General features: G+C 42.2%; 1 protein-coding gene across 6 annotated transcripts in view; it reads right to left on the bottom strand.

The window, feature by feature from the left end:
* Positions 1 to 22885, bottom strand: part of SORCS1 (sortilin related VPS10 domain containing receptor 1) — a 477983-nt gene that overhangs the window by 116448 nt on the left and 338650 nt on the right. For all 6 annotated transcript variants that reach the window (XM_040992145.1, XM_040992150.1, XM_040992147.1 and 3 more), the window contains exon 6: positions 14869 to 14933. In XM_040992145.1, coding sequence (XP_040848079.1) covers positions 14869 to 14933 — 65 coding nt within the window. The remainder of the gene's footprint in view (positions 1 to 14868; positions 14934 to 22885) is intronic.

The following is a 22885-nucleotide window of genomic DNA, read 5'->3' as shown; positions in this document are numbered from 1 at the left end:
TTATGCCCATCTCTGATTCTAGCTGTCTCGCTCTACACCTTAAGTTAAAACAATGGTGAAGTTTGTGAAAAAAATGGGATTTGTTTTCAGGAAAGCAACTTAGGTTAGAAATGGCCAGGAGGAAAGAAATAACTACACTGTGGAACAAGTATAGTTTGTGTTAGTTTTGAAAAGTTTGCCCGTTATAGAAAATATTTTTTTTAGTGAAAGCTAGGCAGAGTCCATGTACTCTGAAACGTCTCAGCAGCTTACCTGCTTTATAAAAAATGAGTCCAAAATAAAAGTTTTTAAAAAGTAGGTTACCAAAATATGTGCATTATCAACATGATATTTGCAAGTTTATATATATCCACCTATCTATAGCCATGGATATTTGCATTTGCAGGTCTGTTCTCTCTAATATATATCTCAACAATAGTGGAGATGCAACGACATGAGAAGTCAGGCAACCTAAGCACAAAACCCTAGACCAGAAAGCACTTCTAGCTGGCTGAGCTGCGCAGACACAGCGGGTCTGGGAAGCCAGTCGTCTCTAACTCCTCTTCAGGTTCTATCCTCCTCTACTCTTTGTACTGCATGCAACAACTGAGTTCTGCAATAAGCCAGGCTTTGCACTGAGAGTTCAGCTAGATGACACAACAGCCACCTCGGAGGGAGGTCCTCAGAGCAATTCTTAGAGTGGCTACAAGGGACACTTATAGGCTCAACAGGAACCAGTCCATTTTGAGCAACTATCGGTTTGTTGGCTTTCCACTCTAAATGCAAACAGAAAGAAGTTGGCTGCACTTCATAATGAGGGACCAATCACTCTTATTACCCTAGGGGCTTGCTCTAATAGCATTAAGCATGATGAACTCTTTTCCACATTCAATTCCAGGGAGTGTACGATGCGGCTTCATAGAAAGCATACTGTAATTTGGCATTAATTAATGTCAATTAATGTATGCAACTGCTAGATGTTAGAATTAATTTCATTACCTTTCCTACACAGATGTTTTCCTTACCATCGGTAATTAGGACACTGTGCTGCTTTTTCAAGCATGCTCTCTCTTTGCTGCTTCTCTGAAATCTGCAGCCCACATCCATCTAAAACCTGTGCGAATCTAGGCTAAGAAAGTTGCCTGTAAGTGGTCAGGGTTTCAGCAAACAGTCGAGGGCTTTGTGGAGATCAAATAGACCTGGAAGCCTGCTGCATAGTGTTTTGTGCAGACTTGTATAGCTTCTGCAGAGGAAATGAAAGCAAAGCAACTACAACAGATTAGCATAAACTGTTTACAAGCCATACACTCACTGGATAAGGAGTTAAGCATAACAAAACCACAGTGAGGCATCACCTCACACACGTTAGAATGGATAACAAACGCTGGTGAGAGTGTGGAGAAAAGGAAGCCCCAGGCACTGTTGGTGAGAGCGCAAATTAGAACAGCAATTATAGAAAATAATACAGGGTTTTTTTTTCAGAAGCCCTAAAAACAGAATCACCATGTGATCAACATTTCTACTTCTGGGTATGTTTGCAGAAAGAACAAAATTCGATATGTGAACAAAGCACGTTCGCCGGCAGTTACAGTAGCTAAGGCACGCAGTCAACATATACTTCCATCGACAGATCATTGGCACAGAAAGCTTGGTATGTATATACACCAGAATATCATCCAGCCTTTAAAAGGAAGAACTCCTGTTGTTGCTGAAAACATGAATAGACTCAAAGTAAGGATACAAATGAAAAAAAAAAAAACCAGCTTGAGAAAGACGAGAATTGCACAATGTCACTGACACATGGAATCTCCAAAAGCTGAATTCACAGAAGATAAAGTTGAATGGTGGCCGCTCCCAGAGGCTGCCGCAGTGGGCTGCATGGGCAGAGGGAAGGCATAATCAAAGGGTGCAATGTTTCAGTTAGCCAGGAGGAATGAGCTTCAGTGATGTGTGCCCAAAATGGTGACCATAACAAATAACATCTTTTTCATATTTAATAATGCTAAAAGAACGCCTTCAAATATTTTCACCAGAAAAAAAGAAGTATGTGACATTATGGATTTCCTAAATCACTTGAACTCTTCGTTGCACAATGTCAATGTAGATTAAAACATGTCACTGCACCTTATTGAGACACAGAATTATTAATTTAAACAAAAACATAAATAATAGTCATTTTTAACATACTCTGACAAATATCCTTGTGTAACAAGTACTCGGTGAAAGCAGTGTGAAGTCATGGCAGGAATTGGGAAGTAAGTAGAGAGGGCTTGGACATGGTGGTAACAGTCCCCTTGAATCTCAGGGCTCAGGGCTGGACAGCACACAGTCCCCTTGCTGCTCAGGGCTCAGGGCTGGACAGCACACAGTCCCCTTGCTGCTCAGGGCTGGACAGCACAGGGTCACCTTGATGCTCAGGGCTCAGGGCTGGACAGCACACAGTCCCCTGGCTGCTCAGGGTTCAGGGCTGGACAGCACAGCATCACCTTGATGCCCTGGACTCAGGGATGGGCAGCACACAGTCCCCTTGCTGCTCAGGGCTCAGGGCTTGACAGCCTACACTCCCCTGGCTGCTCAGGTGTTCCCTCCTGTTGGAGTAACTTCTGGGTTCTTGTGCCTTCTCCAATACAGAGTGTGACTCTGAGCAGGTCATTTTCTCGGCAAGACTTCAGACACTATATGAGAAGGGCTATTAGAATGTTACAACCCAACAGGATGCCAACAATCCTGCTATTTCTTAAAGATCTGACAGGCTGTTACCACATTTAGCCTCCTGCCACCTGATCCCTTCCCTTTCCTGCCAAAACGAATCAGAGCTCTCCAAGGCAGTGGCCGAGTTTGTGTCTGGAGGACTTCCGGACTTCCACACTACTCGCTCACTCTGGGATGCCACCCAGTGTTCATCCGAGAGCTCTGCTGGGTGGAAGGGCCATGTTATTCCCGTTTTGTCTTCCCAACACTTCCTAGGTCCTGTGTGGACTGTCACCTGAGGCACATGAGGACCTTTCTCTCCCTTCAATGTCTTTAATGACAGCTGCAGAGGATGTACTAACAGTCAAAGTAACCTCAATAACTTCTCTGGGTCAGGAGCTCTACTAAGAGGATAATATTTTTTCAAAAACATTTTTTTCTCTCTCTCTTTCAAACTTCATAAGAAACTGTCCAGACAGAGATACTCATTACAAGTGAAGAAACCCATATTTAGTGGGAGATTTGTAAATATTAATGATGCAGAAAAATGTGCCAGGATTTTGGGAAGGCATTTTACCATTCAATAGATATTCATTCAGGATCAAATACTCTATGAGGCCCTAATATTGCAGTATAATTGTAAACAAAATGATAAACTATGTAGGCAAACAAGTATCTTTAACATACCATCCATTTCCCTTAATTATTAAACGTAAAACGAATTCTTTTTAAAAGATTCATTTTTAGTTGAAAGATAGAGTTACAGAGAAAAGGAGAGTCAGAGAGAAGTCTTCCATCTGCTGGTTCACTCTCAAAATGGCTTCAACGGCCAGAACTGAGTCCATTTGAATCCAGGAGCCAGGAGCTTCCTCTGGGTCTTCCATGTGGTATAGAAGCCCAAGGTATTCAGCCATGCTCTGCTACTTTGGCTATTAACACAGCTGGATTACAAGTGGAGCTGGCAGGATTCCAACCGGTGCCCATGCAGAGCATGCCCACAGCACAGGGGGAGGCTTAGCTACTGCACCACAGAGCTGGCTCCAAGCAGCAGTTTCTAAATCCCTTCTATTTGCACGTACATTCCTCATCTGTGCCATTATTGTATTATTTTCTTAAAGCTTCCTACTAAATCCCCTTATTCATTCAACACACATATATACACATACGTTTGTGTCAACACTGATTTTTCACATATAATTTATTTCCAATAGTCAGCAATAGCTTTTAGTCTCACCTACCAGTTAGAAATTGAGATTCTCCAAATTGAAATTCTAGCCTTGGCCCTTGAAAGTCTACACAGGGGATAAAATATTTCTGTGAAATGTGTAACTTATTCCAAATGTTCTCCTTTGCCGTGATGAATCTGTGACTTAGCATTGCTTTCCGTGGAATCTCTTGATTTGTGACCCGTGTAACTTATGAAATGTTGTGCTTTATTGTTGGCCTCTAGACATTCAGGAGGCCACAGCTACCACAGGGAAGATTCTCTGATCGTAAATATTTGCTAAGCCTGGGACTAGGATCTGGGGACAAAAACAACAGAAAAAGTGCATAGTAACTATTATAGAGAGAGAAAAGTGTTGTCCAACTACAACACCGGATATTGAGGGCATCCTAGGAGGTGTGCAGGTGTGATGGGTCCAGAGCTGACAGGCACGCAGTCTTCAGCCTCTGTACATGATGCTCTAGTCTGTGCCAGAAACCTGGCTGTGTGCACTTACTTTGCTTCATATGGCACAGAACTGTATATGGTTTTAAGATTTTTTTTTTGAAGGATGGATAAAAAGGGAAAGCGAGAAACAAATGTTCCATTTGCAGGTTCACGCCTCAAAATGCTGCAAAGAATCAAGGTTTGGAAAATGCTGGAATTAGGAGCCATAACCCTATCTGGGTCTCCCGCATGGGTGAAAGGGCCCATCACACGCTGTCTTCCCAGGAACATTAGCAGGAAGCTGGACTGAAAGCAGAGCAGCAGGGACACAAACCAGTGCTCTGAAATGGGATGTTTATGTCCCAGGCAACAGCTTAGTCGGCTGCACCACAACACTGGCCCCCAAATTCTCTACATACAATGATCAAGGGCAGTTTCAAAAATACAGGTAACTGTATGATCGATTCTGTCTTGCTGAAGGACACATTCCCTCTAGCACAGGCACTTAGTGGTTTAAGATGCTACTTGGGACCCCCATGTCCAGTATCAGAGGGCTTAGGCTCAAGTGCCATTTCTAGCTCCGTACTCCAAGTTCCCTCTGATTTGCACCCTGGAGGTAGCAGGTGATGGCTTCACCAGCTGGGTCCCTGCCACAGAACTGCGGACAAAGGCTGAGAGTCTGGCTCCTAACTCTGGCACAGAGCAGTTGTAGCCACTGTGAGCATTTCGGGAGTGAACCAGAGAGCGTGAAATGACTGTACATGCATGTGTGTGTGTGCACATGTGCCTGGCTTTCAAGTAAATAAATTGACTTATTCAGAGCCACTGCCTACATTCCCATCAGCTAGGGTATTTTTTTAAGCTGTATTTTTTTTTATTAGGAAGTCAGATATGCAGAGAGGAGGCGATATAGAGAGGAAGATCTTCTGCCTGTTGAATCACTTCCAAAGTGGCAGCAATTGCTAGAGCTAAGCCCATCCGAAGCCAGGAGCCAGGAGCCCCTTCTGGGTCTCCCTTGTGGGTGCAGAGTCCCAAGGTTCTGGGCCATCCTTTCTCAGACCATAAGCAGGGTGCTGGATGGGAAGTAGGGATGGATGCCAGGACACAAACTGGCACCCATATGGGAACCCAGTGTGTGCAAGGAGAGGACTTTAGACGCTAAGCTACCACACTGGTCCCAGTTAGGGTCTTTTTGGTTCTTATTTGTTAAATTTCCTATCTCGTGAAGCATTAAGCCTTTTTTTCCTGTAAAATTAAATTTCAATGTAAAGATAAAATGTTATAAACAAACAAAAAAAGAAAGAAAAGGAGAGAGAAGAAGAGTTGGAGGGAGGGAAAGAGAAGCAGAAAAGAAGGAAAAATAAAATGTGGGCCTGGCCGCTAATGCCCTTGCCTTGCACATACTGGGATCCCATGTGGGCGCCGGTTCTAATCCTGGCAGCCCCGGAGATCAGAAGGGGGTTTCATCTGCCTCACTTGATTCAAACACCAAGGCCGAGCTCTCTTCCCTGACAGTTCTCTTCAACCACTCTCTGCTCTTTCAAAGAAAAAGAGCATCCACTGATTTCCATGGCTGAGTGAGAAATGCTATGGATCACTGTGTGTCTTTGTCCAACTAAATTAGTTTCTAGAATACCTTCCTCTCACACACAGAGCTGGCGTTTTATTTTTCTGACACATTTGCATATGCATTTCTTGTGCAAATTCACCATGTGTTTGCCCATAATCTGTCCCTCCTAAGTAGAACTCAAATTGTATCAGAGCAGAGCCCTTCCAACAAATCTCCTTTATGCTGAGATGAGTACGTGGTAGATTTACAGCAGGATTTATTGAATAAATGAATCATAGGTCTGGACTGATACAACTAGGCTCAAGTTCAGGTTCTGAGAAGGGAACAAAAACATTTCATTTTTGCAAGATTCATTTTCCTCATCACTGAAATGACAAAAAGCTCAACAATATCCAGCTACAAAGACTGTTGTAAGGAATTACCTAGAGCAGCAGCAGCAGCACCAAGCAAATGAAATACAGTGCATGATATTAGCCATCTTTAATATGTGAAAATGTGTGGAACACAGGAAGGAAACAAGTGTGATAAGTTCAAGGTCTCTAAGATGCTACTTTCAAAAATGTAGAGGGCCGGGTGGCATGGCCTAGTGGCTAAAGTCCTCGCCTTGAATGCGCCAGGATCCCATATGGGCACCCGGTTCTAATCCCGGCAACTCCACTTCCCATTCAGCTCCCTGCTTGTGGCCTGGGAAAGCAGTTGAGGATGGCCCAAAGCCTTGGGACCCTGCACCCATGTGGGAGACCCGGAAGAAGTTCCTGGCTCCTGGCTTTGGATCGGCATAGCACTGGCTGTTGCGCTCACTTGGGGAGTGAATCATCGGACGAAAAGATCTTCCTCTCTGTCTCTCCTCTCTGTATATCTGACTTTCCAATAAATAAATAAATCTTTTAAAGAATGTAGAAAAAGGCAGAGGTAACAGAGTTTTTTTCCCCAAATATCTGGAAATTCCCATGGTCAAAATAGCCTGAAATCTAGGAATAAGAGTGACTGATTTCCTTGGGCATCTCTGTTCTCTCATGCTGGGGAGGGCTGAGATCTGCTGACGGATGGGCACAAAAGAAAGAAAGCACAATGGTGTTGGAGGGCCCAGTGTGAAAGCTATCCAGCTGAGCTTGCTGCCCAAGCTGTTCCTTCCAGGAACAGGACTAGGAACTGACTAGTCCCTTTAACAATTGGCGCTCCCGACATGGCTTTCCCCCGAATAAACAACGTAAGCTTTTGACTTCTACCTCCTTCCTTTCTACTCCTACTAGCCTCCTCCATAGTTGAAGCAGGCATAGGAACTGGTTGAACAGTCTACCCTCCTCTAGCAGGTAACCTAGCCCACGCAGGAGCATTCGTAGATTTAGCGATCTTCTCACTTCACTTAGCTGGAGTCTCCTCAATCCTCGGCGCTATTAACTTCATTACAACAATCATCAATATGAAACCCCCAGCCATATCCCAATACCAAACCCCTCTGTTCGTATGATCAGTTCTTATCACAGCTGTCCTACTTCTACACTCATTACCAGTCCTAGCAGCAGGTATCACTATACTCTTAACAGACCGAAACCTAAACACAACTTTCTTCCATCCTGCAGGAGGCGGAGACCCTATTCTTTACCAACACTTATTCTGATTCTTTGGCCACCCTGAAGTTTATATTCTAATTCTCCCAGGCTTTGGCGTAATCTCCCACATTGTCACTATTCAGGCAAAAAAGAACCCTTTGGTTATATGGGAATAGTTTGAGCTATAATATCCATCGGTTTCCTAGGGTTTATTGTTTGAGCTCACCATATATTTACTGTAGGGATAGATGTAGACACTCGTGCATACTTTACATCAGCTACAATAATTATTGCAATTCCCACAGGCGTTAAAGTCTTCAGCTGATTAGCCACACTACATGGGGGCAACATTAAATGGTCCCCTGCCATACTCTGAGCCCTGGGCTTCATTTTCCTATTTACAATTGGAGGCCTAACAGGTATTGTCCTAGCTAACTCATCACTAGACATTGTTTTATACGATACTTATTATGTAGTAGCCCATTTCCACTATGTCCTATCCATAGGAGCCGTATTTGCCATCATAGGTGGATTCGCACATTGATTCCCCCTATTCTCAGGCTACACCCTTGACCCTGTCTGAGCAAAAATCCACTTCGCCGTCATATTCGTTGGAGTAAACCTTACATTCTTCCCTCAACACTTCCTAGGTCTATCCGGCATGCCTCGACATGTGTGGGCAAGTCTGTGCTGTCTTAGTTTATGTTTTCTGGGTGAATCTCAGGAGTACCTGTGGATTATCACGCCAGAAAGGACAAGACAAAATCACTAGTCATCCAAACCAAGAAACTTCCGCAACATGAAAAAAAAAAGTTTGGATGATACCACCTGGAAGCGAAGCAGAGTTTGGGGCTGCTGCACCATCTCAGCCTCAATGACTGATCTGCACACAGAAGACGGAAGGCCTGCATTTCTTCAGTGAGTTGGGAAGAAGCTGGAATGTATCTGAATGTGAAGTTACCCAGGAATGGGAACCTCCAGGCTGTGGGAAGTCTTCCCTTTGCAAAATGTTAATCAATGGAACGCAAGAGAAGGGAAACGAAGACTCAAGTGTGCAAAGTGATGGTGCTAACTACTGTACCGGCACTGGGACTCTGGACGGGGGAAGGGTGCCAGTTCAGATCTTTTTGGGCTTCCATATAAACGTCAGAGTGTGATTTTTGGTTAACAGAAATACACCGTCTTTCAAAGTTCTTTTCTAAAGAAGAAATAAAAATAGTAAAGAAAAAATTTGAAACTCTCAATCTCATGTATATTTCTGGTCATCACATGGATTATATTTTAAAATCTGGCCTAATATCGTAGGCTGATGAAAGTGTGCAAACACTGGTATTGTCATGTGCTGTTCAACAGGGAAAACAAGAGAAAATGAGATCTCTAGGACTGACCCAAAATCAAAATGAGTGAGACAAGAAGACAGAATTGTAATGCTCATGCTATTCTATTTCAGCTTGCAAAATGTTAACTTGACAATCATTTCTCAGCGTCTGGGCAGTCACTTTCACAGTTAGCTAAAGGACCACAATTTGCTTTCTCAGAGCATGAGATTAGACCTTGAGTGAGTTGTTGTAAGGTGGCTTACTCATGCTGAGAGAGACAGAAGTCATTAAGTGTCCCTTGTCCCCTGTCTGCTGGTGCCATCACTAGTGGTACACACACACACACACTCACATCATTGGGTAGGCCTTCTGAATCATTTCAGAAGAAAAAGAAAGAAGTAATAAGCCCTGACTTTGTTGCCGGTTCGAAGACTTACGCTTCAAGATGAGCATAAAAAGATTTATACATCATATACATTGATGTATTACTGCCACGTGAAAAATCATTAGATAAAGTGTATGTTCTTGACTTCTAAAACCACACAAGTGTGAAATGTAGCACAGTTTCAAGGACTCAGAAATTTGCTTGTGCTCATCCATTTGCCCTGCAGGACTCCACATAACTAACATGATAAAGATCCTTCTTTATGAAGACACACGTGTGATGACACACACATAAATTAATCCAATAACTGCTAAATGATTCAAGCCTTAAACTGTTATTGAATCAAGATTTAAAAGATGATTTTTCACAAAGCTTTTCTTTTTTATTATTATTATCATTTTATGACACAATTTCAAAGGCCCTTGGATTTCCCCTCCCCCTTCCCATAACCCACTGCCCCCACTTCTTTGTCTCTTTTTGTTATTGTATTTCTGGTTAGTAGATTCTTCTCCTTAGGACAGGTTTCCAAGTTATGTCACCCACAGGTCTGCAAATTGATTTTATTTACTGTGGTTGGTACACAGCTCTTTGTTTGCAGTCACTCGTGACACTCCCTCAAGTGACTTTCAGTTCTCTTACGTTAGACTTCCACCACGGTCTCCGTAGCCCAGCTCCTGGCTCAACACTCTATCTCTTGTGATCCCGTCCTATTGATGCACTGTTGTCTGTACAACATTTTTCCCAGTTTTGGGTTATGCAGTATCCAAGATTAGGGAGACACAGGCATCCTCAATAGCTAGATTGTTGGTGGTGCTGATCTTGCCAGAATCTACCGGCTGTTAGGTCTGAGGGCTACCCGCACCGGTTTTGAGTGGTAAGATGCCAAAGTTGGTATCGATGTGGTCCAGTGCAATGTACTGAGCTCAGTGAATCTGCTCCCAGCGCAGCGCATGTGCAGCTCACTGTTGTTCCCTGCAGTCTCAAAGTCTTTGCCACACTGTACAAACTGGTACCTGATGTGCAACTTGTGCAGTTCTTGATCTGCTGACCATCAGGTCTGAGGGCTACCCGGACTTATCTTGGGTGAAACCTGAAGGATGCCACATTGTTCCTATTCACTGAGCCAGAAATGAGTTCACTCCTAGCTTAGAGGATGCACAGTTCTGTCCCAAAGCTATTGCCTTCCTGCATAAAGTGACAGCTGATTCCATTCTAGGGGGCTTCTGGTCTGTAAAATTCACCCTGTTCCTGCGCTGCCTATTTGGGAACCGTTGCTCTATCTCTGCTCCTGGTCAAATCAAACAACCCAGCAGGACGGGCAGTTCTTTGGGTTCACCTCGTGAGTTCCCGGTGAACTCTCCTTCCCACCTGGTTGCTGGCGGAGTTCTGGTCACCGGTGGGATTCAGATCACCACTGGCTGAAAGCCGCTGGGATACCTGGTCATTGCAGTACCGACCGCACTGCTGTTCTTGCAGCTCGCCTGTGACCATCAGTCTCCAGGTGCCCCTCAGCCGGCGGTCTGCCCTCTCCTATTTCTTGGAATGTGTCTTCTCTGAAACACCCTGGCTAATGCTTCTCCATCTAAGTGTCCTCACACTATTCCATCATCTTGATTCTCCTTCATGAAGCTTTTAATGCAAGAGCTTGATCAATGCTAACTATGTACATCACTTTTATATATGATTGTACTTATACTAAGTAATTCAGTAGGGTTCAAGATTTTTTTTAATGTTTTATATCCTGGACACAAACATTATTCCTTCCCTCCTATACACAAACGCACATACTCAAAGACAGAGGGTCTTTAGCCAATGAAACCTCTGTGTCCTAGATAAAGACTTAGCAATTTATCCTAAGTTGAATGTGGGAGCCAATGACAAATGCCTCAACCAATATTTATGCTCAAAAAGTTTCAGTAATGTTTCCTGTAAATGATCTTTCCAGCTGCTCTCCCAAGGCAGAGAGTAAGATCAGAAAGAGCAGCATCCTTGACACATGTAAATGACACCCGCATCTCAAAGCTAGTAAGAAACATGTATGGCTTTCACAGACCCTCAAAGAACAATACCTTTGCAGAGGTGCCCGCCCCCAGAGTTTTCAACATAACCAGAAATAAATTATAAAATGAAATCTAAGGAGATCTGCGATGAGACCCAGGTAAAGCATTAGGAAATTCATTCCCGCACCCGCCTTGAAACAGCCACATCAGCACATGAGGGCTTTTCCCCTGAGTTTGACATCTCAGTATCTCGCCCATAAAATTCTTGAACACATTAAAATCAGAAAAACACATTTTGAGCTCAAATTCAAAAATATCATTATTTTAGCATATATCATGCAAAAATACACAACCCTGACTATATGCACTGGACCCCGTGTCTCTTCACGTTTTCTACAAAACAATCAAGAGGCGATGGACAAATGAGGGATGATCACAGTTAGGAAATGGGAAAGAAACGTCAGAGAAGGAGAGGAATTCCTGCAAGCACTGAGCAGCCTGCAGCATGAATTTGATGAGTATTCCTGCACACTGTACCAGCTATGTTTGCTCCTGTCTTGCTCTCCTGTCTGCCTTATTCTCCTCCTTCCTTCCTCCTCTCACTGTTTCACCTGGAGCCATAGTCACTGACCACTCTGGAGACCTGTGTGTTGGGGATGGCTTATGAAACTGAGATAATCTCATTGTCTTTCCACACTGATACAGGACAAGTGTTTTGGTTAGATCCTTTATTTCGATTGGTAGTCAATTTTTTTTCCTACTTCGTTGTGACAGGGATGCCTTTTCAAATTAAATCCCTTTATTGAATTTTCACCTTGGATAGATTCTGAAGATGCTGTCTGTGCAAAAGAAAGTCAAACAAAACATAAAATTACAACTGATATATTTCATGCCTGTGAAAGCCGAGCCTGGGATGATGGGCTGGCATTATCACTGGCCATGCTTCCAGCGAGCACAGGATAATGTCAGGTGTAAGAAATGTGCAGGCCATGAACAGCAATGGCCTATTTGCTTCCAGGATGTGAGGTTACGTGTGTCATATGTCACAAACTAGAAAGCATCTTGGATGCTATCAATTCCACTTACAGCCATCAAAACAAGGGGTGTGATCAAGGGAGACAGCCCTTCCAGCTCTCTCATTAGTTGCCTTTCATGGGACTTTGCAGACTGGCAGCATCAGTATCATTGGGGAGCTTGTTAAGAACACAGAATCTCAGGGCCCTCCAGAATTAGAATCTACATTCTAACAAGATCTCTGGGTGAGTCACTTGCCTGTACAAGTTAGAGATGCAATGTTCCAAAGTTTTTCAGCAACTTGGTGAAGGAGATGAGATGGCCAGCTGGTAACCCTGACAACTGCTCAACGAGGCAATCATCCAGTATCTACTAAGCAAGCTCCCTCTGTGGGGAAACACTGTGGTATGATCTGGAAATATAATGTTAAACAAATATACACACAGCCCAGCTCTCGGGAGATTTGCAGAAATTGAGAAGATGTCATCAGATAATCATGCAGATGGAATAAAAGCAATTTCAAACTCCGTTTACTTGCAATAAAAGACAGTTGGACAAAAGAAAACAAAATAACTGATTTAGATTGAGAGTTCAAATGAAGCTTTCTCAGGAATCTAGTATTTATTTTGAGGACTGCACAGTCCACGTGAGGACACACACTGAATTGGTTCCGGTTAGGGCAATGGAGGAGGTCATTCCAGGTGGGGAAAGCAAAAGCCATCAGGTCCTCGCTGCTCAATTTAAAATCCTGCTTGTTCAGGAACTGAAGGTGAGCCCAGAGGCCTGGAGAAAATGTGGAAGGAGAGGTCCAAATGAGCTTAGGCTGAGGAAACCTGCTGCACTTGACTGCCAGAGAGCTGAAGGTCAAGGCAAGCATTTGCCATTTATCAGAGAGCACTGGGAAGTCAGCATGAGCTTTAAACCAGGTGAGGCGTCATGATCCCTCTATAACAAAACTATTCTCTCTGTTGGGTAGTAAGAAATAGATGTTAGAATCCAAGACAAGATAATCTTTCCAGGAAATGGAATGGTCACTGCAAGAGACACCTTCATGAACCTCTAAGGAAGAAACTCTTACCTATAGAGCTCACACAAGGTTAGGCACAGTACTGGGAAGATATCACAGCAGTAGGGCCTGGGTTTACGGAGAACAAGTCTTGGACATTGGTCTGTGTCCCCACTGACTCTGCCAAGAAAACATATCCACCCCCAAAGGGCAAGCAGAAGCCTAGAGTGTGCACAAAGAGCATGCACCCTTTCTTCAGGGCTTGGATTACAGAGGTGATCTGTATCTTTTGCTTCCGAGCTGCTACCATACAGGAATGTTCTACCTTTGCATTCAAGAGAGCCAAGAACAGGTTGATAGGTACCTTAGCACTGTAAGGAGGATATTTTAGAAACAAGGGATGACTCAGTAATTAGATTCCATCTCCCTCTGGCTCAATGCTAGGCAGTCTACAGTGGCTTTATTGATGTATGATAATTCTGCATGGTCTGTTCTCCCTTTCCTCTATACTGGAGAGAGTATTTGCCTCTTGTTTTCCTTCCTTATTCCTTTTCTAGATGCTTTCTCTTTATTCTTGTTGGCTTTTATCATTCTCACCTACCAGGTTCCATCTCAGCCCCAGGGGTATTTCCACAACTTCTCAGCAAAGAGGAAAGAAACATCAGCTGTTGCTTAACTATGTGACAAGTCAGCTGGTGTGTGCAACATTTCTATGCATTGCCTTGTCTGACTCTCCTGGCATGGGTTCCTCTGTCCTGAATTGTACACTACCTAACTTTAGGTGTATTTTTACTTACATTGTCTATGCCTTCATTTCCTAAGTTGAAAATGGAAATAACAACCTACAAAGTTGTCATGAGGATTAACAGTGTTAAAGAATATAAATTGTGTAGCACAATTCCTGATAAAGGTGACTGCTAAATCAATGTTAGCTGCTACAGTAACCATTATTATTAAGTAATTTAACATATGGTCAAAGAGACAGAGGCATGGAGTATATAAGCAGCTTTTCCGAGGAGACAGAATTGGTGAATGAACTACCGACACTTCCAGCCTTGGGTCTGAAATCTGGTATTGTCACTTTCTTCCCTCCTTATCTCTAGCAAAAGCCACAGTACCTGAGGTTAAGTTCTAAACCAGCAAAACCAGCATGTTTTCTTGACTGGGAAAGGACAAACGAAGCCAAAGCTCCCCTCCCCGGCCCCCCCCAAAAAGCAGCAACAAACTCAAACAAGTTCTCCCTATATGTCACTTAGGATGGGGACATGAAGAACTATTCTCTACTTTTTACTTTTTTCCCCATGTATTTTGTGAATCATCAAATGAGACAGTAGCCTTCTGCCTAGATAATATCTGACAAAATGAAAAATAAAATAAAGCACAACAACTGCTCCAACAACAATAACAACAACAACAAAATACTGCAATAATCAGAGTATGTAGGCTTTCTATTTACCTGGAAATACCTCAATTAGGTTATAGAAATGTGCTCCTATCACCACTACCCAAATACACCTGGAATTACATATTCAAATGCATATCTGTAAATATATACAGGTATATGTATTTGTGAAAAGGATGAAGATCATTTGGGATGACTAGAGAAAAGCTTTCCTACCCACGTGATTTGGCACACTACTTCTGTGACAACATACTCAGATTGATAGAAATACCATTACTACAAAGATTGGTTTACTTACGACCATCCACAGTTCGGGCCTCAAGATGAATGAGATCTGGTTCCTTGTTTGATGCCATCACAGACCTAAAATTGGAAAAATATGAAAAGGAACATCCACGTTATAGACATCACACATGCCTCAAGTCACCTGTCATTCACAACCCCGGGCTCCCATCTCACAGTCCTTGGAATACATCAACTTTCTGTAGAAATATACAGCCTGACAGCAAAGTCTCACTTCAAATGAAAACACTATACAATCTATTTGATGACGGCTAGTTTGAACTCTAGCAAGAATAATACATGCCATTAGTTGGGCTTGCATATGAAACTCCTTTATATGCAGTAAGTATATTTTCCTAATAACCCCACTACTAACAAATGAAAGACTTACCAGCTAAGTGTATCTCTGTGGTTGGGTGACTTGAACAGTGATTCATACAGCAAAACGGTAAAATTAATTTTCCCCTTGTTTAACACTGTAAGGATTACCTACACTTGTGTGTGAACTAAGAACCAACCCTGTCACCCAAATAACAGAGCAACACTGCAAAAGTGACTGTATTGTTTGACTCAGAGCATGGTGAAAACACAGGCGCATCTTACTTCCCGATATGTACCTGATATCAAAGCTGATCTGAAAAGGTCTTGCAGGCACATATTACTCAGTGTTATCTCGCAGTGAGCAATGCTAAATAGAAAATAACTACTCTGCTGCACACATAATGCGTCCAATCATACTGTATCTCTGGAATTGGTATAGAGTAAGATTAATTGAGCTTCAGACTTTCTGTACTTTCATAAGGTCAGGATTTGCAGAATCTTAATTGGCTCCATTAAAACATGGAAAATAATCAAATGCTTCTGAACTGGTTTCTCTCTTCGCTGTCACTCAACTGTGCTATCCAATGCCCGTGAGCATAATGCAGATATTACATCACTCTGCACTTCTGGTACATAGCTGAGTCCCTGAACAGTAAGTCCCATGTCACGTGTGCAGCCTCTTCTCATGCTACAGGTGCCACCATTCTCTCAAAGTGCCACATCCTTTCCCTCGTGCCTGTCCACCTGGGAGCCTCTGCAGCTCGTGCTTGGGAGCTCCTCTCCACCTTTGCTTCCTCCTCCTGTACCCCATTCCCAGTACAAATGGGACATTACTTCTGTTAAAAATGTCCAAGTAGCAACAAGGAAAGTATATCCTTCCCACCAAGAAATACTTCCTTTGTTTATTTTCAATCCTCTAACTTCTCCATCAGATAGTCATGCATTTAGCAGAAGAAGCCTTGGCGTTTTATTAGTGTGTCTGGGTTTATGCCTCGCTCGTATTTGGAACTGCTCCTACCTGCCAGCGCGGACCACGGGGGACACAAGTGTTGACTCAAGAGAGTAGCCCCTCCCACGTGAGATGCTTAGATTGAGTTCCTCATTTTGGCTCCTGCCTAATCCCAGCCATCATTCACATTTGGGGATTAAAAAGCACTGGATGGGACCTCTCGCATTCATCCCCACCCCCACATCCTTGTCTTTTGAATAAGCCAAAATATTTCAAAAGATATTTATAATTTATATTGAATCACTATGTCTGTCATTTTCATGGGGTGAAAATAACCATCCTCGCTCAACATAGACATAGGTATACAAACACACAGAGACCAAACAAAGCTACCATAGGAGCTCAGCTCTGAATATTTCACAGGCACACCTATAAAACTATACATGCTCATATCGACAAACTGACAGACTAAAGGCAGGGCAGGAAGGAAAGAAGCAAGGAAGGGACAGAGAGGGAAGGAGGAAAGCAGGGAGAAAGGAAAGGGAGACGGTACGATGGTCTATGAATTCTTCGAAATAAGCACAATAATCTAGGGTAATTTGCAGAACTTCTGCCACTTGAACTTTTTCCCAACACAAAGAGGCTGCGACTTAGCTGCTTAGTCACTCTTCATCTGTGGAAAATGATTTCCTGAAGGCCCTATTTTTGCTGTTAGTGAGTTTTCCCTGAATGACACAGGCCTGGAGTTCAGAGTCCATACTTAAAATAGGAAATCCTGCTTCTTCCTTCTCATCCCAGGGAGCAGAACTTTCCTAAGGAGGTTTTTATCATTTCCCCCCCAGACACACTTGATATCCATTTGGATACAGGGATCTACCTGGATACAACAGAAAGTGACCGTCTCACCATCATTTCAGGTAAGGGCTGCAGGGGCTGCTTGCCTATGGCAGGTGGCTCTCCATCTTCCCACTGGAAGTACTGCTGACCTTCATGGATAATGAGAAGGTCACAAGGCTCAACAAAACAATGAGCTATCTGGAAAAATGTCAACTGGAAAGCTCAGCAATTAGCTAGTGTTTCAAGGTATCAATGAGTAGTTCCAGGTTACCCATTTGCTCCCCTTGCCTGCTATTCAGAATGTCTTCAGGAAATAATTACCACCTTTTATTACCAGGCAAAATCTGGCATCCCTGAAGTGCAATGATAAAAAGTAGCAGCTCAGGGGAGGCTTACAGCCCAGTGTTTAACTGGAAAGAGAGTATGTCAGCCTCTTCCCTCAATGCCAGCTGGCTGTGAATGCAGACCCTGGGACACAGAAGGTGATAACCAAGCAGTCGGATTCCTGACACTCACATGGCGGATGTACACTGAATTTCAAGCTCCTGAATTTAGCATGGCTAGGTCCTGACTATTATTGGCATATGGAGAGAAAATCAACTGATAAAAGTTCATGTGAGTGTGTGAGTGTGTGTGTGTGTGCCTGCCTTTCAAATAAGTAAAATGAATTAGAAAAAAATAAAGCCAGAAAGTCTACTGGCTTGGCTGGGTTCAGTATAACCTGGATATTAAACAATTGTTTGGATCCTGCTGTAGCTCTCTCTGTGCACATGTCTCTGTCAACAGCAGTGATAAAGATTGTGCATTACTGGGAAGGGCAGGAGTTGGCTGTTTTTAGTAACACTTACTCCCACTCTCTATAATGAGAGGTAAAAGCAAAAATAATAGGTAGAATCTTTTCTTTTCCAAACTCTAGTATGGCTGATCTATCTGCTTACTCTGTTTACATTTTCTTTCACCTACAGTAAAACTACAACAACAAAAATCTTAAAGATGAAAGTGTTTCCAACAATTTTTATTTGCCAGTGTGCTCACTGTTAGTGTTCTAGGAGTTTCTTGAATACTTAAAAGTGATATTAGGACCAACTTCTGTTTTTGCTTTAAGAACTATAAACTATTAATCATTGAAACCAGACAATTCTGTGTTTAAAGACTGGTTTTGGTGGTCTGTCATTGCTAGAAAACTTGGGGATGAAGTCCAACTGCTGGTTTTTCCAGCATCATGAAAGAAAAATGCTATCAACACAGAATTTATTCAAGGATGCACTCAAAATGACCTTATTTTCTGAGTTAGAACCCAAGATTTGCTTTAAGCATATCTAGCCAAACATAATAACAATTTGACTTCTGGCCTTAAAACAAAAGTGTTGAGCATTATTGCATTATAATCTAGATCATTCTATCTGCACCATGTTTTATCGGATCTCTTTGCATTAATGACTAACTGCACTACTAACTGCACTGCAATACATGGAAGCAGGCTGTCTATCCTTTAGCGCAAAGTTCCCTGTGCATACTAAAGTGTGGAGAAGCATGTTTCATCAATAATACATGGAAAATATTTTTGCACTGGTCAATGTTTACTGTTATATCTGCTATACAAGGTTATTCAATTCTGGGACTTAAAAAAAATCCCTCCATATAAATAAATAATGAAAACTATGGTCCAAGATTGTTTAATTATACACAAAATCACAGGTAGCAGTGTTTTGTATATCCTTCCAATGCATTTACCTCCAACTAAACAAACAAATTTCCTTCTCAAACTGAACTTCATGGAAGGAGAGGGGGCTCCTTGTGCCTGTGCATACTCAGGAGAGTTTGCCTGGAATTTTCTCTCACTCACCTTCTATTTTTACAACTTTTCTCATTGTGTTTCAGATGTAGATGACTAAGGCTGAAAAGGTTCCAGTTAAGCCTAGTGGGTTATCCTTTCTGAGACTTACATAACCATGCATTTACTTTAGCAGAGCATAAGAAAGATACAATTTAAGTGTCTGGAAAAGATCTGGCACATAACAAGGGCTCAAAAATGCAGCTAACTCACTTATTTTCTTCCTCTTCCTTATTTCAAGACATGAGTGGGGAATATTAATACTCAGGTAAAAAATTAAATTTAATCTTGATCTTTAAAAGTTCTTGGTACAACATCAGAGATCACCAATGACGTATAAACATGAATCTAAACCAAGGGACAGAAATGCCAGTGCTTAATGATCAATTATACGAAAAATTAAAAATCTGTTTATTTGTCTACTTATTCTATGAGACACTATATAAGCACAAGAGCTCCAGATTTCTGGCTCTTACGAGTTTTAGGGAAGGAGATGAGACAATAATTGAATGATAAAGATTGCAATATTTACGATGACTTCTGAAGACACAGGAAAACTGGAATTTTACCTGAAGGTGGAGACACAAAAAAGGAAGGGCCAAGAAACTTTAGAAGCAAACAGTAATCTCCAAGGGTATGACACAACTTACTTAAGGCACAGAAGAGGAGGAACAGCATTCTATTATTTAGGAACAAGTAGCAGCTATCAAGGGCATAGGTCAGAGAGGCGGAGCCCTACATGTCTCTACTGGGAAGGCCATAGACTGGAACTAGAAGTATAACAGATGACATGAAAGAAGCGTCCAATCTCGAAACAGCAGCAATTGTGAAAGCCACAAAATGGCAGTGAAGAGAGTCATGCAGGTACGTTTATCAACAGCTAAAAAAAGAAAAAAAAACAAAAACAAAAAAACCTTTAGGAGCTAAATTTCTCTGGATTTCCCATCACATGACAGTCCCAGGTGAAGTCCAAGGCCAGGCTGGGTCAGCCGTGTTGATGAAAACAGGATAGCACCAGCTGCAGATGCACATGCCTACTCTGTTAGGATGTCATTCACCTTTAGGAATTATTTAGGAATAAAACCAAAGGATTATCAAAGAGAGAAATATGAATAAAAGTAAATCATGCAAGGATACGGTGCAGCAGTGGTGAGAGCAGAGCAGAGCCACGCTGGCCTTCTGAAATACAATCAGCCCAGCGCAGGTCTGCAGGCATTTTCTACAGAGAAACTCAGAAATGTCACCAGTTTATCATTCTCCTGGCATTTCATCTGAGTTTATACCAGTTTAATATAGTGCTCAATAAATGCTGCGGCTCCACAAAATATCCTGATGTAGATAACCGTCAAGCAAGTATTAGAAAATAAACAGCATGACGGGATAGGACCTATTTATTCAGATCTAGAATGGCGGTTAATGGCACACAGAAGAACGAGAAGAGAGTCGCAGGGCAGGGGAGGATGGGAGGACGGAACCACTGTCTTCCTCCTCCCTGTGTTAGGCAAAGCATCCAGGTAAACTTGGGCTTCTCCATGCACAATGTCACTGCAGTAAGTGGCTATACAGAGCAGAAACAACGTGCCTGGCAGATATCTGCAGGTGGAAGCCTTGACATCCTCGCCTACTGTCAAGGGTTTCCTCTTCACTTGCTATCATAGTTAGGCTCCTGGCTGAACATCATCAGGACTAACCTGGCTGAAGCCACAACTTTTAATCCAGAACAAAGTAGCTTACCTGATGTTCCCATCTGCTGTACACCCAGTGCAAACAGGCTAGCTAAAACGAAAAAGCAGTCCCAAGGTATTGTTTTAAACTCTTTCTTGGGCCTAAAAGACACAGTTGTGTTCTTTTTTTATTCCTGTGGTTCCAACCCTGTCACATCATTTTCCCAGAAAAAAAAAGTTGCCCATAACAATAACAAAAACATAGATAACCAAATCAACAAATAGAAACAGGAAGGCCAACTGAGAACCAGCATTGTTACCAACCCGAAGCTCATCAAATTCTGCATTCCCCATCCCAACAGTTCATTTGTGTGATGTCTGCAACACAGTGTGTGTAGCTGTGTGTATATGTGACTTTGACCACGTGTGCACATATGATAAGGGGAGCTAGGGGAGGAAGGTGAGGACATGCGTTGTTTGGCAAAAGGAAAGCTGAAAGTCTAAACAACAATGCTGAGAAAGAAGCAACCTGTCTCTGGAGACGTCACGGTGTCCAAATCTAAAGAGGCCAAGACAAACCTCCCTTCCACCCTGCTCCTACCTTCTCTTCCAGTGCAGTGGATCTGCTTATTCTACCTGGTTGGCATTTTTCTATTTTCTTCTTATTTCACTCTGCTTCTTTCCTCCTGATCCTAATTTAGTTGATTCCCAAATCTGGAGGTGGAGTCTAAACAGGCTGTGGGGACTGTGACTCAATCAAGAGGCTTGTTTCCACAGTCGGAAATCACAATGCCAGTGAAACGCAGAGAAATGTATCCAGCATGATTAAAATGGCAAGGACTGAGATAACAGAGGAGGTCTCCCTTTACTGTTGTAAATGTTTGTGGTATCACACCTTACACGTTTTAGCTAATCACAATCATTGATAGATCTAGCAGAAGGTTCCACACTGGAACATAAAATTAACAGGATAAATCTTTAATTATTATATTATAACCGACTGAATGAAAATATCCAGTATATTCTGTTGTTGTCTAGTACCATATGCAAAAGAAAATGTATATAAATTTGGGCAAATTCACTGAAATACAGACAAAAATGCATGATAGTAGTCACCTCCTGGGAGTTTCAGCAGTGAAAGTGATAAAACCAAGGAAATTTACCCTCAACAATGATTTTAAAATTTGTATAAGGAAGATTTACATATGCAATACTATTGGAATTAAAAATACTTCCATTATTAACAGAAAAAAATGTTCAATCTGAAAAACAGAGTGTCAGGTGGTAACACAGTGAATATTTGCATATCATAAAGGTAGAAAGAGGAGAGAGTAGGATTGGGGCAGGGAGGCCACCTGTTTTGAAATCTTAGAATACTGTCATCATTTTACTAAGAGTTCCAGAAAAGCTATCACTGTGTTTGTAGCCAAAAGAACTGTGGAGTGGGGTGAGGTGGTGTTTGTGTCAATGGAAGATTCAGGTGCCAGGACAAGGGTTGCAGACCCTGTTTCAGAAAGCAGGGGTCTCAGCAACAGAAGAGAAGACAGTGTCTTTCCATTTCCGTTCTGCAGTCTTGTCAAGGACATAGACGTCAGACTGGAGAGCATGCTGAATGTAACTTCCAAGAAATCAAAATGTGAGCGTTTGCCACGGGAGGCAATCTGATCAATGAAAATTATATTCTTTTAGAAAATTCAAGAAACAGCTATCTTCAATTTTTCTTTGTTTGAATACATTGGGAGAAAAAATGAGCAGTCTCTCAGTATATGATAGATATAAATTGTGGAAATGCACCAGAGTATGTACATATTAACTTCAGAGACAACAAACTAAAAGGAAACTAAATTGGAAGCCAAATGCAATCAAATGTTCTAGTTCCGTCTCACCACAACTTGGTGAGTCAGCGGGATACCTACAAGAAATGAAAAACCTGTGAGTGGAGGGGACTGGTAACTCAGCATGCAAATTGTTGTTCCAAGCTGATAATTCTGGGGGCATCCCTTGTGCTTCACACCGGGCTGCGCAAACACCTAAGCAGAGACTATTGTTTCAAAGGGATAATAAATAAGATTTTAAAACTTATTGAAAATGTATATTATTCTTTGTATAGTTCTAGCCATCAGCAGTGAATCAAACATAAAAATGAACATGTACCTTAGGTCTTGATAACACTTTTTGAAAGCTATGTAGTGAAAACATGGAGATATATATACCTATCAAAGGATTTAACTAATCAAACAAAACTATTGTCACATGATGTTGACCAATGCCTGGTGTCCATCAGTTAAGTGTGGGATGGATGACACACAGGGCTTCAAGGCTGTGCCCTTGTCAGTACATGGCTCATCAGCTGTTGACAACTTGGGTAAGAATGCTTTCTGTGGACCTAGAAATTTCACATATGACATGATTTCAAGAAAAACCATGA

This window comes from Ochotona curzoniae, unplaced genomic scaffold (assembly GCF_017591425.1).
Source record: "Ochotona curzoniae isolate NIBS_2020 unplaced genomic scaffold, NIBS_Ocur_1.0 contig_66, whole genome shotgun sequence".
NCBI lineage: Eukaryota > Metazoa > Chordata > Mammalia > Lagomorpha > Ochotonidae > Ochotona > Ochotona curzoniae.
Note: the sequence above shows the minus strand (reverse complement) of the source record. Positions and strands in the feature narration are given on the sequence as shown.